This window comes from Anser brachyrhynchus, assembly GCF_964034855.1.
Source record: "Anser brachyrhynchus genome assembly, chromosome: 4".
NCBI classification, from domain to species: Eukaryota; Metazoa; Chordata; class Aves; order Anseriformes; family Anatidae; genus Anser; species Anser brachyrhynchus.
This window is the reverse complement of record NC_137698.1, coordinates 47,874,223-47,888,915: the sequence shown is the minus strand read 5'-3', so window position 1 is coordinate 47,888,915 and position 14,693 is coordinate 47,874,223. Positions and strand designations below refer to the sequence as shown.

Genomic DNA, 14,693 nt, shown 5'->3' with positions numbered 1-14,693 from the left:
TAGCAGTAGGGCTGGCGGTAGGTCTAAGCTTGTTGTTCTCTTTGCAAAACATGTGCACATGCAATGGTATAGCTGACTTAAATGAGCATAAAAACACTTGATATCACCCCTAGTCTCCAAAGACTATTTGCTTTTCTTGAATAAATATGGAAAGGTCTTGTTAAGGTGCCTTAAGGACCTTTGCAGGTTTGTTCTTCATTTTTGTGCTCTTATGTTTTGAAAGATTCAGTGACAACTCAGAACAGAGTTTCAGTGATGCCTTGAATTATTTGTCATCTTCTGCCCTTTGAGTATTGAGAATTGTTCTTGCCTTGACTGATTTGACCTCGGGTCAGGATGGCTGAATTTGAAGAAATTTGATACTTAGTGATGTGGTTCACAGCAGGGTTGGAGAGTTTTTGTTTTTTTCCATGTTGTCAGCTTTGTGTCAAGTTTGAGAACATATCTAGCCATCATGAAGTCAAAGTGAAAGGGGTCAGTGCAGCATTTCGTGGAACAGCTTTTTCAATTGTTTTATTTGGCCTTCAGTAACCTGCTGAGGGATTTGTGGCAAGAGTTGTGGATTTTCTAATCTGTCGGGTTGGCTGTTCTCCCTTGAGAGGACTTGTCCTTGCTTATTGTAGCCTCATGGGATGGCCTTACTTTCTTGAATGGAGGCTCTGCAAATCCCAGACAGTGTAAAACCCTCCTGCCAGCCGAAGGAAGGAGAACTGAAAAGGACTTTTGTGGACGGAGCCCGCTGGCCAATACCGCCAGGTGTAGTGCCTTGTTTGTGGCTGGGGGTGCTTCTGGCAGGCCCCTCTGGTCTGCTTGGGATGGAGGAGGCACTGGAAGCACATCTCTTCCTGTCATTAGGCTTACAGGAGCTTTCCTGTCACCATGCTGGGAGCTGAGGAGCATGTTGCTTATGTTCTGATGCAGAATAAGCAGTGCAGTAAGCCTTTGGTTTGATTGTCACCTGATGACAGTGGTGACACAGAAGTAAGTTGTTTGTCCCATGTAACCCCTGTGCCTGGTTATTAAGGGAGGCATTGATAGAGGGTTATGTTTCAGACATGGAACTGAAAATATTTGGCATTCCCTGAAATGTCTGAGTATGAAAGGGAGTAAAGCAACAGAGTAGCTATTGTAATACCCTTGGCATCAGCTGAGGTGACAAAAGAACAAGTCCTTCTTCCTGAATGCATAGGAATATATTGACCCCCTTGTCACCTGGCCAGAATTAAGAAAGATTTAAAAAGGACAGTCTGATCTCTATCCAACAGGCTTATGAAATTGGTAAAGGATGGGGTTTGGAGGTTTTCTGCTTGCTCTCTTTCCTCATTTTTATTTATACAGGTAAATCTTTGCATGCTCGAGTTCCCTGCTAGTGTTCCAGTGCAGCAGAAGCCCTTCAGTGGAGGTATAAATCCAGTCTGAAGGCAGGAAGGCAACTAACCTAAAGCAGAGTGTCTGAAAATGTTGGGGTTTCCAGTTTTTCATGGGTAGCAAAAGAAGATTGTTATGCCTTGTATTCTGTTTTAGAAACTTTGTGCCATGGGAGAAAAACTTTGAATACTTCTGTTAAGTGTTTGGTTCCCCATTTGTCAGAGGAAGACAGGCTGTTTGCCCCTGTTTTTGGTTTGCAAGTATGGAACGGTGTTCTCAAGTCTCAGATGTGAAATGGTCTCCCTTGAAGATGCAGTGTGGGTCCATGGTCTGCTTGCAAGTTAAAATGCTTGACTTCGAGTAAACTGTTGTCTCCGTCCCAGTGCTATGCTAGTGCGGCTTGTCAGTTGCTGTGCTAGGTAGTTTAAAACCTGTTGGACTAATTGGGGCTTCCAAGCCCTCTACAGGTAGGAATTAGGTGTTGTATCAAGAAGTATTAGAATGTTAAGGGAAACACTTAAAGGGTTTTTAGTGTGTTAAAGCAGTTTCATTCTGCTGCCACTTGTGTGGATGCTGACAGGAACAGGGGAGCATATTAGTTGTGCATGCCGTTTATTGTCTGGACTGCTACACTTGCTCTCTCTAAACTAGTATGTGCAAAGCAGGGTTTTATTTTTTGACTCGATTGTACAAGAGACTTGCATTGGGTGACTGGCCAGTTCAGCTGCCTTCTGCAAACAGGATGTGTTAATGCTAATGTTCTGCTCCTTCCTTGCCACTGACTGCATCCGACTCCACTTGTGGTTTGACCTATGTGATAACTGCACAATACTTGCTGTACAGTGAGTAAATAAAACGTCCTTGAGAGGGTAAGTGGATTAGATGCTTTAGAACTGCTTGAAAATGCAAGATGTTGTAAGATTGCTGATAGAGCCAGGAGCCATAATGGCCGTAATAACATTTGCTTGACTTTTAGGGCTAATTGAGGTGCTTAAACTGTACCACGTGCTACTTCAGCTGCTGCCAAGCAGTCAAGCCAGATTTTCCTGGAGCAGAGAAATTGAATTCCTCTGAATATATTTTTTTCAGACTTTTCACTGAGGATTAAGCTTTTGATACATAACCTAAACGTATAAGTGGCATTAGGAACTTCCTGTGCGTGTGCTTGCAGTAAGCCTGGGCAGCTTTGAGAACAGTGGTGCACAGAGACATTTTTTTCTTGGACTGTCTGTGGCCTGCACTTGCTTGTAGCAGAGCAGAAAAATAAGCCTAGCATAGCAACTGTCAAGGCTTGGACTTAAGATACTCGATGCTGATGCCGAGTCAGTTGTATTTCACTGGGTTGATAACTTTCCATAAACTTCAGGCAAGATTGTTTTTTGTACAACTGCACAGTGCATGAAACTGAACATGCAGTGCATCCTACGCGGACAAACTGAGATGTGGAGCCTTAGCCCCAAGCCCTAGTCACCAGCTCAGGAGGGGCAGGGAGGCTCTGGGCAAGTTTCTTTCTTGCTGACAAAAAGATGATCTACAGAGGATGTTACTCATTGGTAGTCAGGGCTAGAAATAGGTTTACTTTTTTCTTTTGCCATTTGACTTTGAAGTAGTCGGGTATTCCTGAGTGTAAATAGAAAAGGATCCAGTCAGGGAGTGTTTTGTGCGTGTGTACAGGAAGGAGGTGTATGCGCCGTGCACAGGACAAATTCTGTACCACAGGCAACTTGAGGTAATTTGCCAGTGTTCATCTGTTTGCCAGCAGTCCTGCAGCGTTGTCCCTCTTACCACCCCTCTGTGGGGCCCCTTTCCTTTTCTATGATAATAGTGACATTCAGCGGGGAAAGGGGAGAAGCAAACGTTGAAAAGCCCAGGCACTGTGCTGGTGCCTTACTTGATTTGTTTATTTTAGTAAGCTACTATGCAGTGAACCTGCGCAGCCTTGTTGAAATGACAGTGCAGGAATATGCTGGTGGATGGCCTGGATAACAAGCCCAGAAAAGAGCGGCCCTGGCTTGGCAGCAAGGAAGAATTTTTCTGCTGAGCTCCTCTCTTGCTGAAGGATATTTGACTGGCACGGTGACAAGGAAGACCCCTTCCTCCCTGCTCATATATGGCAAAGTTTCTTGCTGAGCTCCTAGGCTGTGTGTTGCCAGATAAGGGTGCCTCTTCTGCGTGTGAGGTAGGTGACTGTGCAGTGATGCTCTTTGACTAGTGATTTTTAAATGTCTTCGGGGTGTTGCAGGTACCTTCTGGCAGCTTGTGTGCCTCCTGTCCACTGAGCAGTAGCCAGGGCTGGGGCAGGGGTTCAGGAAACTGGGATGTTTTGTTTTCTGTGTAATGGTAACCCCTGAGGGGCTTACTGTTCCACATGTTGGTGGACAAAGAGCTGGAGCTTAGTTGCCTGCTGCTGCTTACTGCTCACCTGAAAAGTGCTTGGCTTCGGAAATGAACAGCCATCAGTTCTCCCACCCCCAAATATATGCACATGAACTGACACGTCTCAATTACCAGCAGACAAACAAGCTCCCTTGGTGTGTGTATAGCAAGACACAGCATGCGCCTTAAGTTCCCTGTCTGATTTTTGGGGTGAAGATAGTGCTGCAGGCATTTCTAGTATTCTGGAAAGAATATGGTTCAGAAAATGAAGTTCTTCAACTTCAGGATGAGGATAGTACCTCTGTAGTGTTCCTTCTAGGTGAACTCTCAGTGCTTTGGAGAAGTCTGGTCTAAAGGCTCATGAGAGGATTTTACCCCCAGTGCAGTGTATTGAATGGGAGGGTTATTTGCCTGTTTTCAGGGTCTCCAGTCTAAACCTGGATAGCAACTTACTGCAGCACTGTCCCCTTGTGTGTGGGCAGCAGAAGCAGAGGAAGAGCTTGCCTTTTAGCATGCATTTGGGGATTTGGCTGGTATTTCAAACAAGGTACTGCTGAACTCTATTTTGTCTGAGGAAAAAGCACAAAAAGGTTTATTAGTTCGGAATTGCGCAGTTCTTCCACCGTGTGGATTATACCTGATAAAAGTATAGATAAGTTGGCAAATAAATAGTCAATATTTTTAATTAAAGTTTCCCAGTTAGCTTGCGTTATCCCCTGTGTCTTAATTGTCAGCGATGTACGTGAGCTTGCTTGCTGTTCTGTGCCCTAACCTCTCGTGGTAAATAGCTTCTTGAAAGCATGACTTGAAAGATTTGTTCTAGTTCAACAAATTGCTTAGCGTACTTTTTGTCCTGTGCTTGGGTGATTGCTATAACTATCCATCACACCAGATTGCAAGTATTGTAATTAAACTTCTCCATTTAAGAGATGGGGTTTAGCATGTAGCTCTTCAGTTGAGTGTATGCTTGTGCCCCTCTGAGCCTGTCTCTGGTGGTGAAACCCAAATGAATTGGTGGTCTCACTCCAGAAGCTTGATTGCAGTGCTTAAGGCAGCCTCAATGGAGCTGATGGGTGAGAGGGATATCCTCGAGCAGGCTTTGGGTGCGCAGTGCTCAGTGGCTGCAGTCATGGGGCAGCTTGGGGGGGTAGTGAGAGGCTTCCAGCTGTGCCTGCCCTGTGGCCCTTGTGGCTCAATGGGACCTGGTTTGCCAGCTGCGATTGTGCATTGTATGGCTGGGTGTGCGGAGCCTTGCCTCAATTTGGCGAGTGCTCTTCAGACCTGTCTGAGGCCACGTTTTGCAAGAGGAAGCTAGCAGGCATCAGGTCTCCTGGGCAACCTCTGGGTTTTAGTAGAGTTTGTCCCAGGCAAGTCTGCTTTGTGGAGCCTGTGCTCCAGCTAGGCGATGTGGCAGGGCTGCTGTGGAGGTAAGTGCTCTGCAGAGCAGCAGGTGAGCATGAGTGGCAATGAAGGAGGTAGGAGTACTCATGGTAGAATTAAATTTCATTTCAATAGCTATTACTGTCCAGAATGAGATCTGGAATGATCTATTACACTAGAAAAACTTTTTTTCCTGAAGTCAGCTCAGTATTGGTTTGATGATAACTGGTCTGCAAGAAATTAACATGGCCTGTTTTGCTTGGCCTCTGTTTCTGGGGCAGACTCTCAGGATGATAACAGATGTAGGAATTAGTGCTTATGGAACCTGGCAGTCGCCCACAACCACATGGCTGCGAAGGAGCAGCTGCAGGCCAGTTGGCATGCCTGGTAGCACTTGAAATGGTTCTGTGCCCCTATATTTAGGCACGTAAGTGAGTCTTTAATCGTTTTGGTTGGGAAACAGGCATTTTGTGTTGGTCAGCTGTGGCTGTTGGCTACTGTTCCTTTGCTAGGTCTCTGGTGCCTCCAGTAGGAGCTAAGCAGAGGTCTCCGGTGCTTCCAATAGGAGCTAAGCAGCTTTGTTTGCATATATGCAGCTACCTTGAGATGTGCTAACCTTGAGCTTCATCCTACCTCGATTTTTATGCAGTCTTAATTGTGCTCTTCTTGTTGATAATGAAAAATGTGACAAAGCAGTCTGAAACCAATAACAAAATACTAGCGGGGGTGATGTTTGTTCAAACTGTAAGCATCTGTCACATGAGAACAAGATGTTCAAACCGTGGTGCGATCTGCCTTGCGTTTGATATTGGCAAGTCTGCACCTCCAGGATGTCTGTAGAGAACAGTGTCTATAATGTTCTCTGTGTACCTCTGGGTGCTTGTTGGGAAATGCTACTTTTAGGTTTGGGAAAGAGTGTGGATAGTTCTGTGCAAGAACACTTCAGGAGGACGTCATTGTGAAATCTATGCTTGTTAATGTACCCATATATACGGAGGGATGTGTGCATGTGGCTGTGAAGGTAAGTATTAGTTGCTGATTAGAAGCTGATAAATATTAAGCTACCTTCAGAAATGACTGGCAAGGATATGTGCAAGTAAAATATCTGTTACATTTGACTACTGGTTTCCAGAGGCTTGTATGTTGATAAAATAACTTACGTGTGCATATTAGCAATAAGTGGCAAGCAATGAATAGCTCTGACTTGACCAGGAAAGCACTATGTGCCGCTGGAGATCTGGTTTACATCTAACCACTGCAGATGTAGATTCTGTGGCCCAGTGTTTTGCCTCCTGTGGAAGAAAAGTCCACTGCTGCTTTAGCTTCACAGCGTGGGCTGTGCCCTGCATTGACCTAGTTTGCATTGACCAGTTTGATGCAGGAAACCTACCAGTGGAATCTGTCCAAATATTTCATCTTAATGAATACTTCTGAAGTCAATGAATTGCAGTTCTTCAGTGGTCAAGTCCATATAAACATAATGGGAAATCCCAGACCCGATCACTGCTTGTCCCCAGGTCTTGTAATTAAAGCACAAGTCCAGCAAAACGTTGTTAGGCCAAATGATGAAACAGTTTCTGGAGAAGTACTTGGTCAAAACAGCAGACTGATTTAGCTACAAGCAGGGTTTTGCCTGTTGTTCCGTCTTAGTTCCTTGGTGACCCACAATCGGTTTAGAGAGCTATTAGAGAGTGATGTGATTTGTCCATTAATTACATGCAAATGTGATCAGAGAAGTTCACCCCCAAGAGAATGCTTCAGTTGCTCATGCATAAACACCTTGCGTTTGTACAGAGGAAAGTTCCTCTTGAGACCTTGATGTAACTAAAGTGGTTGAATGGTGGTTCAAAGCTAAGCATACAAAAATGTCTGATTGGATTACGTGCTGGATTTGTTGATGACCAAGTAACAAGCTCTCCATGTTGCTCTCAGTTTAATTGTAATCTGAATGCAGGGCCTGTACTACTCCAAGCAGATTTTGGTTGAAAGATACTAGGACTCTAACAAGGTACAGAAGTCTGGGCTTTTAATTGAAGTGATTAAAAGTACTTGTTACTACTCCTTAATGTTAACTTCACAGACTGAATTCAAGAGTAAACTTATTGGACACGTTAGTAATAGCTGTCAAGTTATATTGATTTGCTGGGCTGGGGAATCTTGAGTGTCTAAATCTGTAGCTTAAAAGGAATCTTAATCTTTGACTAGTGTGACTACTCTCCTTGCTAAGAAGGTTTAAGTGAAAACTAGGTGGAGATGATGTGCACAGGAGAAAATAGCTTGTAGCTTTCTTGCCAGGATGCCTATCTTAAAATTGTCACCATTTCACAGAGTCAGATTAAAAACTATGCAAAAAGTACTCAGAAGGCCTTAGAAGTCATAATGCTATGGGAGCTTAATAGTCAGCCTTAGTTCAAAATAGAATTGCTCTGACTTGTGCCTGTGTAAATACCAACTTGTGATATAGCAAGGAGGTTATGATATGTAGTCATGATTTCCAAGATTTAAAATTGGAAATCATAATTTACAGTTGACAAATCTATTAAAGACTAACCCAAACCCTGGAGAGCAGAAAGCAGCTATGTTCATGGCTTCTATCACTGGCTCAACTTCCAGCGTTACTGTCCAAGGTCTGTTTTTATCACTAGTGTATTTGTTCAATCTGCTTTGTACTACCTACATCTTTCTGCTGACCAGTAATGAAATACTTAAGAGCACTGGGACCTGAAACTGCAATTAGGTGTCCGATCATAAGGACTATGTCTGGCTAACATTTCTTTGAGATAAATGCAAGAAAATGTACCTAGAACTCAAAAGATTGCTTAAGGCCTAAGCAGACAGAAAAGCTACAGCATCTTCATGTGTTCATGACAGTTGAACTTCAGAGTGTCTATGAGCATATTTGCAAGACTTTCCTAACACTAATGACTGCAAGGGGTGTGGGTTTTTAATCTCTTAATGGTTAAAGAGTGAGCTTCAGGAGTTAAAAACTGTCACGTCACAGGACAAATGTGAAACATTACAGCAGTTGACAGTCTTCAGACATGTTCATCATACCAGCAGTGTCCTTTGTAAATCAGCTATCAGTCATATCTGCTCATCTTCAGACCTGGATCCTTCTTAGCTCTGGGCATGCAATTTCTCTTTAACACTGCTGGGACTGGGTCCTGCAGAGTTGGGCATTGTCATTTGACTTGCAGATTTCAGGAAGTTATTCAATGGACAGTCCCTCAATTTCTTGGAGGAAAAAAAAAAAAGAAACAGAACGCTTTGTTTCTGCTATATTGGGGGGTGGAGGGGTGGGGAGAGCGTGTTGTAATCAAAGAGCATTTCATCTATTGCAAACACTTGATATTGTCTGAGTGTAAGGAATTTTACCTTTAGCTTTACTCTTGCTTTACTCTTTAGCTTTACTATTGCTTCTTAAGATGACTAACGTCATTCAGACTCCTGGACCTGGAAGTAGAAAGCTCAAGGTTTGGTCTGAAAAAATCACTGCGGGAGTCTGCCCTGTTTTTTTTTTTTTCTTTACTTGTTCCTTCCCTTTCTTCTCTATGAGCTTGAAGCAGCAGCCTCGCCTCCTTTGTTTACTGAACTGCTCCTAATCTCATAAAATGTGTTTTTCCCCTGAGGAGAAAAGTAAGCAAACATAAATGCATCCATCTTTTTGTTCTTCTGGTAGTTTATTTTAGTCTGTATGCTCAAAAAGAGCCAAGCAGAGGGAAGCTTTGCCACGGTGAGTTTGTTTGTAAAATGCAAGTGAAATGGTTCACAGAAGGGACATTTTTTTTTGTTATAGGAAAAGAGCTCATTCCTGTGAGCTTTAGATACTTGCTAACAGGAAGAGCTAAGTCCTAAACTAAGTGTTCCAGATGTTATTTATTTGCTGAAGGACAGTGAGGGATGACTGGATTGGCTAGATTAAAAACATAGTTTGAAACTAGGCTTTCTGTGTATGTGGTGACAGCTGTGAGTACATCAACTTAAAACAGGAAAAACTTTATGCTTGTGAATCCTATTGAGTCCAATTTTGGAAAAGTTTTAGCACGTTTCATGGTTGAGGATGGAGATGTATGTGGAGCTGATGGCAGTGCCATGTGACAGAGTGCGCTTCTTGAGTGCTTTGTGGTCCCTTTACTTAGACAGCAGTGATATCAGAGGTGGAGTGGTGGTAATGCTTTTGGAAATTCCATTCAGAATTTCAAGTGTCTTAAGGTTAAAGTGTGTGGGTCTATTGCTGAGGCTTAATCCTCTGGACTTGACTCCTGAGGTGCAGTTTCTTGGGGCTGTTCTCGACTAGGTGTCATACTGAGCAGTGGTTTGTTAGCAGGCCTGAAATAATGGAACCTCTGAGCTATTCCACATCTATGTATTTGCCATCTTCATTTTCCAAGTTCTTTAGGGTTCCTGAATTAATGGTTTTCTATACAGATATTCTTTTCCATTTTACAGATAACTTTTTCCATGAAAGCTTAGTCTCCTGTATAGAGACAGGACTCCAAAGCTTAAAAAGCAGGTGGTGGGGACTAGAGGTAGAGTTGTTGGAGCTGGCCACAGCTCTGAAGGGAAGGTAACTTGGTGTGACATGCGTCAGCTTGCTTAGTCAATAAAAACCTGAAAATGTACCTGCTTGTAAGCAAAATGAGAATGCCGATTCAGAAATAGGAATTGAACATTGTTATAGCAGCAGCAATTCAAGCTCATTTTAGTCATTTAGGATGCTTCTTTTCACCCTTGTCAGCTAAACTGAACATGTAGTAATATTTCAGCAGCAGCTACCAGCAGTTGAGCTGTCCCTACAGCAGGGCTTGGACAATCACAGCCACCTTGTGCTAAAGCTGTCAGTACTCCTGAGCCAAGGAGGCCTGAGTTGAGGCCAAACATAGTGGTTTTCATCTCTTCACTCAGGACCTCAGTGTATACAAAATAAAAGAGGGTTGGGATTTGTTACCTATGAGAAGGTCTACACCATTAGCCTTTGCAACTCTTAAAGATGGGCAAAGTTTGTCTGCTTGGGACGCTAGTTAAATTATTGGGGTTAAGGTCTGAAAGGAATAATGATACAGTTCTGAAGATCCAAGAATTATTTAAGAAGCTATTGGTCATGAGAACTTTCTTGCAACAACACTGTCTTCTATAACTATAGAGTGAATTGTTGCTATGTCCAATTTAGGAGAATTAATCAATGTTTCAGAGTGTGCACATTAGATTTCTCTCCTGTTCTGCTCTGTGCATTGTGGAATAGCTTGTGTGTACTGACCTTAAAATGAACTTCCTGGTTGTCTTTTCCCTGTCTGAATTCTGAATGTTTAATGAAAATATCGGCCTGCATTACTTGGAAGAGGGATTACTTGTCTTGTATTTTTCATGTGTGTTGAAGTGACACAAAGAAAACCTTATATGGTAAGGAATAATAGCAGTAGGGGGCAGTTTTCTTCAGCTGTAAGGTTTGATCAGATTTTCAGCTAGAATCCATTAAACTGAGAAAGTGCACTTGATTGGAAAAGTTATGAGAACGATACCTGATGTAATTTCATTGCTGGGATTCATTGTAGTATTTCCCTAGGAGGGGAAAGAAGGAAGCATTCACGTTTTGTTACTATTGTTAGGTATGAAAAATGTTGCCCCTGTGTATGATTTCAAGTTCAAGTAACTCATATGCAAGTTCAACACCAGCAAGGTTTGGTGTTTGGCTTATGTTGTATTGTAAACTTATGTTTAATTCTCTGTGGTTGTCTTAAAATTTGAAAAGTAAGCCATCCAATTTTTAGCATGAGATTTAATTTAGCCTGCTCAGCATCATGTCTGTTCTTTCCCTCCAGTGCTTACATGCCTCTGTTTGACAAGTGGAGTCCATTTGACTTGATTTCTTGTGACAGAGTGCATGTAACTTGGCAGAAGCATGTGAGCTGCTACTGAAAGAAGAACGGGGGCATGAACTCTTGCAAGGAGGCCTCGGGAGGCAGGTCTTTCTGTGTGCAGTTAGCTTCCAGTACTGAGTAGACAGGATGTTTCTTGAACATCTGTAATTGGTTTGGAATTGATTTTTATTCTAGCCTTTCTTGATTATATGTTATTCGAGAAGAAATGTTCAGAGCATTTGAGGTAGATGCCCAACTTTGAGGGAAATAATGTGGGGGGAAAAAAATCGTTTTGAGCAAAGAGAAAACAAAAATAACAATGTTTCTGCAACAGAAACACAAGTGCTTTAGAACTGAACTCAACTTTCCCCCTGCTATTCCAGGGCAGAGACCTGGAATTAAGTCAGAGGGAAGAAGGTTCTTCAGCATAAACCAGCTATGGTACCGGGTGGGCCATTTTCCTAGGCTTTGAGGCTTTTTGCATAGTCTTCCTGGAGGCAAAGCTTCAGCCATGCTTCATAGCAGGTGTTCTTCTGGAGACCCACAGCTACTTTTTGGAAGTGAAAAACAGTTTTATGCAAGCCTGATGCAGCAGTCTGGAGAAGGCATTAGATCTTTAGAGCTCACTTGGAAATAACTATACTGTAAAGAAATGTATGCTTCAGTGGAAGTGATAAAGCATTGGCTTAAGGTTGCTTGGGATACCTCAGGTGTCAGGGCTGTTGTCTAAAACCTTTAAAAAGGATTAAAAATCTTTAAGAAGGTTTTAAAGGTCTAAAACCTTTAAAAGGGTTTTTTAAAAGGTTTTAAAGGTTTCAAAGTTTTTTTGATTTTTTTTAAGGTCTTAAAACCTTTAAAAAGGTTTTTGACTTGTAAGGTCTAAAGGTAAGACTAATCACAATGGGATATTGGGTTTGATTTTGAGTGTTTGGTTCTAACTTTGCTCTTAGCTGTATTTGACAAAGTGCACATGAGCTTAGCTTTAAAGTATACGCTTAATACTTGGACAAATCAATTTTTGGATATAAAATGTTTTCTCAGTGTGAAACTTTAAACCTCACTTCTTTCCAGGAAGAAATGTGAATTATGCTGACTTGGAGGGGGGAAAAAAATTAATCTTTGTTGCAAAATCATCTACTAATCATCTGTTATGAAACCTCTGGGTCAATGGTCTGGTAAAACAAGTAATCACTTCAAGATTAAAAATGCTTTAGGACAAGAGCATATTTAAATGGAGTTCTGTGAGCTTATGCTGAGTTTGAGGGATTTGCTAAATACTTACAGTGGAGAGCTTTAGTTTGGGTCTTACCTGCTTGGTTTTGTGGTCCTTTTCTGCACCTCTTCATCTAAGCTGCTTTTCTCTAATATGTACAGCATACCTGAAATTTCTGAAGACTTGCTTACTGAAGTCAAATAAGAGCTGCTGTTAAACACAGTGTATTTAGTATTAGTGTAGAATATTGGTCAGTTCAAGTGCAGTGGGCCTGATGAGCTGAAGGTCATTTGTTCATTTAGACACTCAAATGTGGAAAGTGCAGAGAGCTCAAATATTTCATGGTACTCCAGTGTTTCCTTTAGTCTGATTTACACCTTCAAAACAAACATTACAAAGGAATTCAAGTCTTCAAGCAAATAATGTTCAGTGGATGTAAGGTGACAACTCCAATTTTAACATGAATCGTTTTTTTAAATGTGATAATCCCCTCTGAAGTATGCCAGGAGGGAGGGTGGGGCAGAGGCGTAGGGATATAATTCTAATTTATGAGAGTGACCACTCTTGTGCCATGCCTGAGGAGTATTTGCAGCCTTAGCAGCTTAGTTTAAGTGTGAAAGGCCAGCTGAATTGGACTATTTCCAAAACAAACATAATGGCTAAGCTGAGGAAGCAGACATGCTTTTGGGAGGAGGTTTGTGGTGTGCTGTGTTATTTGAAGACTGGATGAGTGATGCATGGAACCAATTGGATGAGGTGATATCAAAATATTTTGTATCTGTAACTCAGAATAAATCATTTTTATAATTTTTATTAAAACCTATCAATGCCTCCCACCTAGTAGTATATAGTGTTAGGAACAGGCCTGTGCTGTTTTTGTTAATGAAAAATCTCATGCACAGATACCACTTTAGACTTCTGCATTCCAGTCAGAGAAGCTGCTTTTTCAACATCTGCACCAGTTTCCTCACTGTTTTTCTAGCGTGTCATACCTTGTCATTGTGTAATCTAATTTCCTCTTTTCTTAGATGGTCACTGACTATAATGACCAGTTAAAACAAGATGCCATTCAAGCATTTAATTGTAGAACTAAATTTACAGAGTACTAGTAGCAAATCCACAGCAACCAGGTACTGCCTTTTCTGTTTTGTTTACAGCCTATACAACGGACAAATGATGCTGTTGGGATTCCTAGCTACTGAACATATGGTGTTGTAGGATAAAAGATGGATTGGGGAAGCCGTTTTGCCGTACCAAATGTTAGAGAATGTGCATCATTTGAACTTTGTTATCTTAAGTAAAATATTTCATTGCTAGGTGACCATCAGACTTGTTATCAAGTTCTGTGCAGGTGTGTGTACCACAACACTCAAAACTCAGAGTGCACAGCAGTAGGTAAAAGTTGGGCTGTCTTTCTGCTTCTCATTTAAATGTAATAAAAGTTTTATGGCAGTCCTTTAATAATGAGGAGCTAGATACATGGCAAGTAGCACTAGGGTAGGAACTTCTTTCAGGAACTAATTAAAGGGTCATCAATACGTGTTAAAGAGCTTAATTCTAAGGGGCTGGAACATGAAATGGTGGAATAAATTCTCTAGGAACTTCATTGGCTCTGTGAACCAGTAGTCATTACTTTTCAATAGATAAAACTTCTGTGCTGCCATGAAATCCAAAGAACTTGAGGAAATCTCATCCCTAGGAACCAGGTAGTCTTTGTTTACATGGCCACAAAATGTGTTGAGTACGTGGATTGTGGAAGGCTGAAGTTTATTTTAGTCACAGAAGACTTGAGACATCTGCCTTCAAACGGTTGATTTGGTGATACCTTGAACGTTTAGCCACTGGCAAGCTTTATTGGCTAGTTGCATTTTCTTGCTGAAGAACAAGTGAGATGCACTTGTTTTAAATGTCTTAAGTGTTTTTGAAGCCGATAAGGCAAAATAGTCTGTGGAGATGAAGAGTATTTTGTCAAAGGAGAGATGAATGCAATTAATAAATCTGTGGTCTTAACCTAATAAGATCTGATAGCTTTTTTTTTATTAAAATGTTGTAGCCTGTCATATAAACTGTATCTAAAGAAGTGTTAGCTCGAGGTAGTTGTAACTGGGAAGGTGGTGTAAGTGGTAATCCCAGCAGCTGTAGAGTTAAGATGGGTTGCAGTAAGGCTGAAAATCATGCTGTTACTCATTTCTGAATGACTGAAGTTTGTGTTTAAACATGGAAGGCTTGCCTGGCTGTTTATAAAGGTACTTAGGTACAAATGTCTTTCTTTGAGTCCACATATAAAAGCGTGAAGAAGCACGGGTAGGAATGGCATAGTTGCAAGTAACGTTTGTGCTACTTTTCCTGAATGGTGTGCTTGCTTCATGTTCTGACTGGGTGTTTTGAATTGCTTGGAACTCTGCTTGGCTGAGCTCCCCTTGGCTGAGGTGAGCCTGGCTACAGAGGTACTGAAGACTGAGCACCGCTGGAGTGGTTAGACCTTGACTACACACAGA

General features: G+C 41.8%; 1 protein-coding gene across 2 annotated transcripts in view; it reads left to right on the top strand.

Annotated features, from left to right (window-relative positions):
• The first annotated feature begins 3,204 nt into the window (after window positions 1–3,204).
• RASGEF1B (RasGEF domain family member 1B) overlaps window positions 3,205–14,693 on the top strand; it is a 155,510-nt gene continuing 144,021 nt past the window's right edge. The window contains exon 1 of one of the 2 annotated variants that reach the window (XM_080591481.1): window positions 3,205–3,547. Coding sequence is in view for 1 of the 2 variants with exons in the window: in XM_080591478.1 (XP_080447604.1) it covers window positions 3,479–3,547 (69 nt within the window). In the remaining variant the exon portion in view is untranslated. The remainder of the gene's footprint in view (window positions 3,548–14,693) is intronic. The other variant, XM_080591478.1, reaches the window with a different exon arrangement.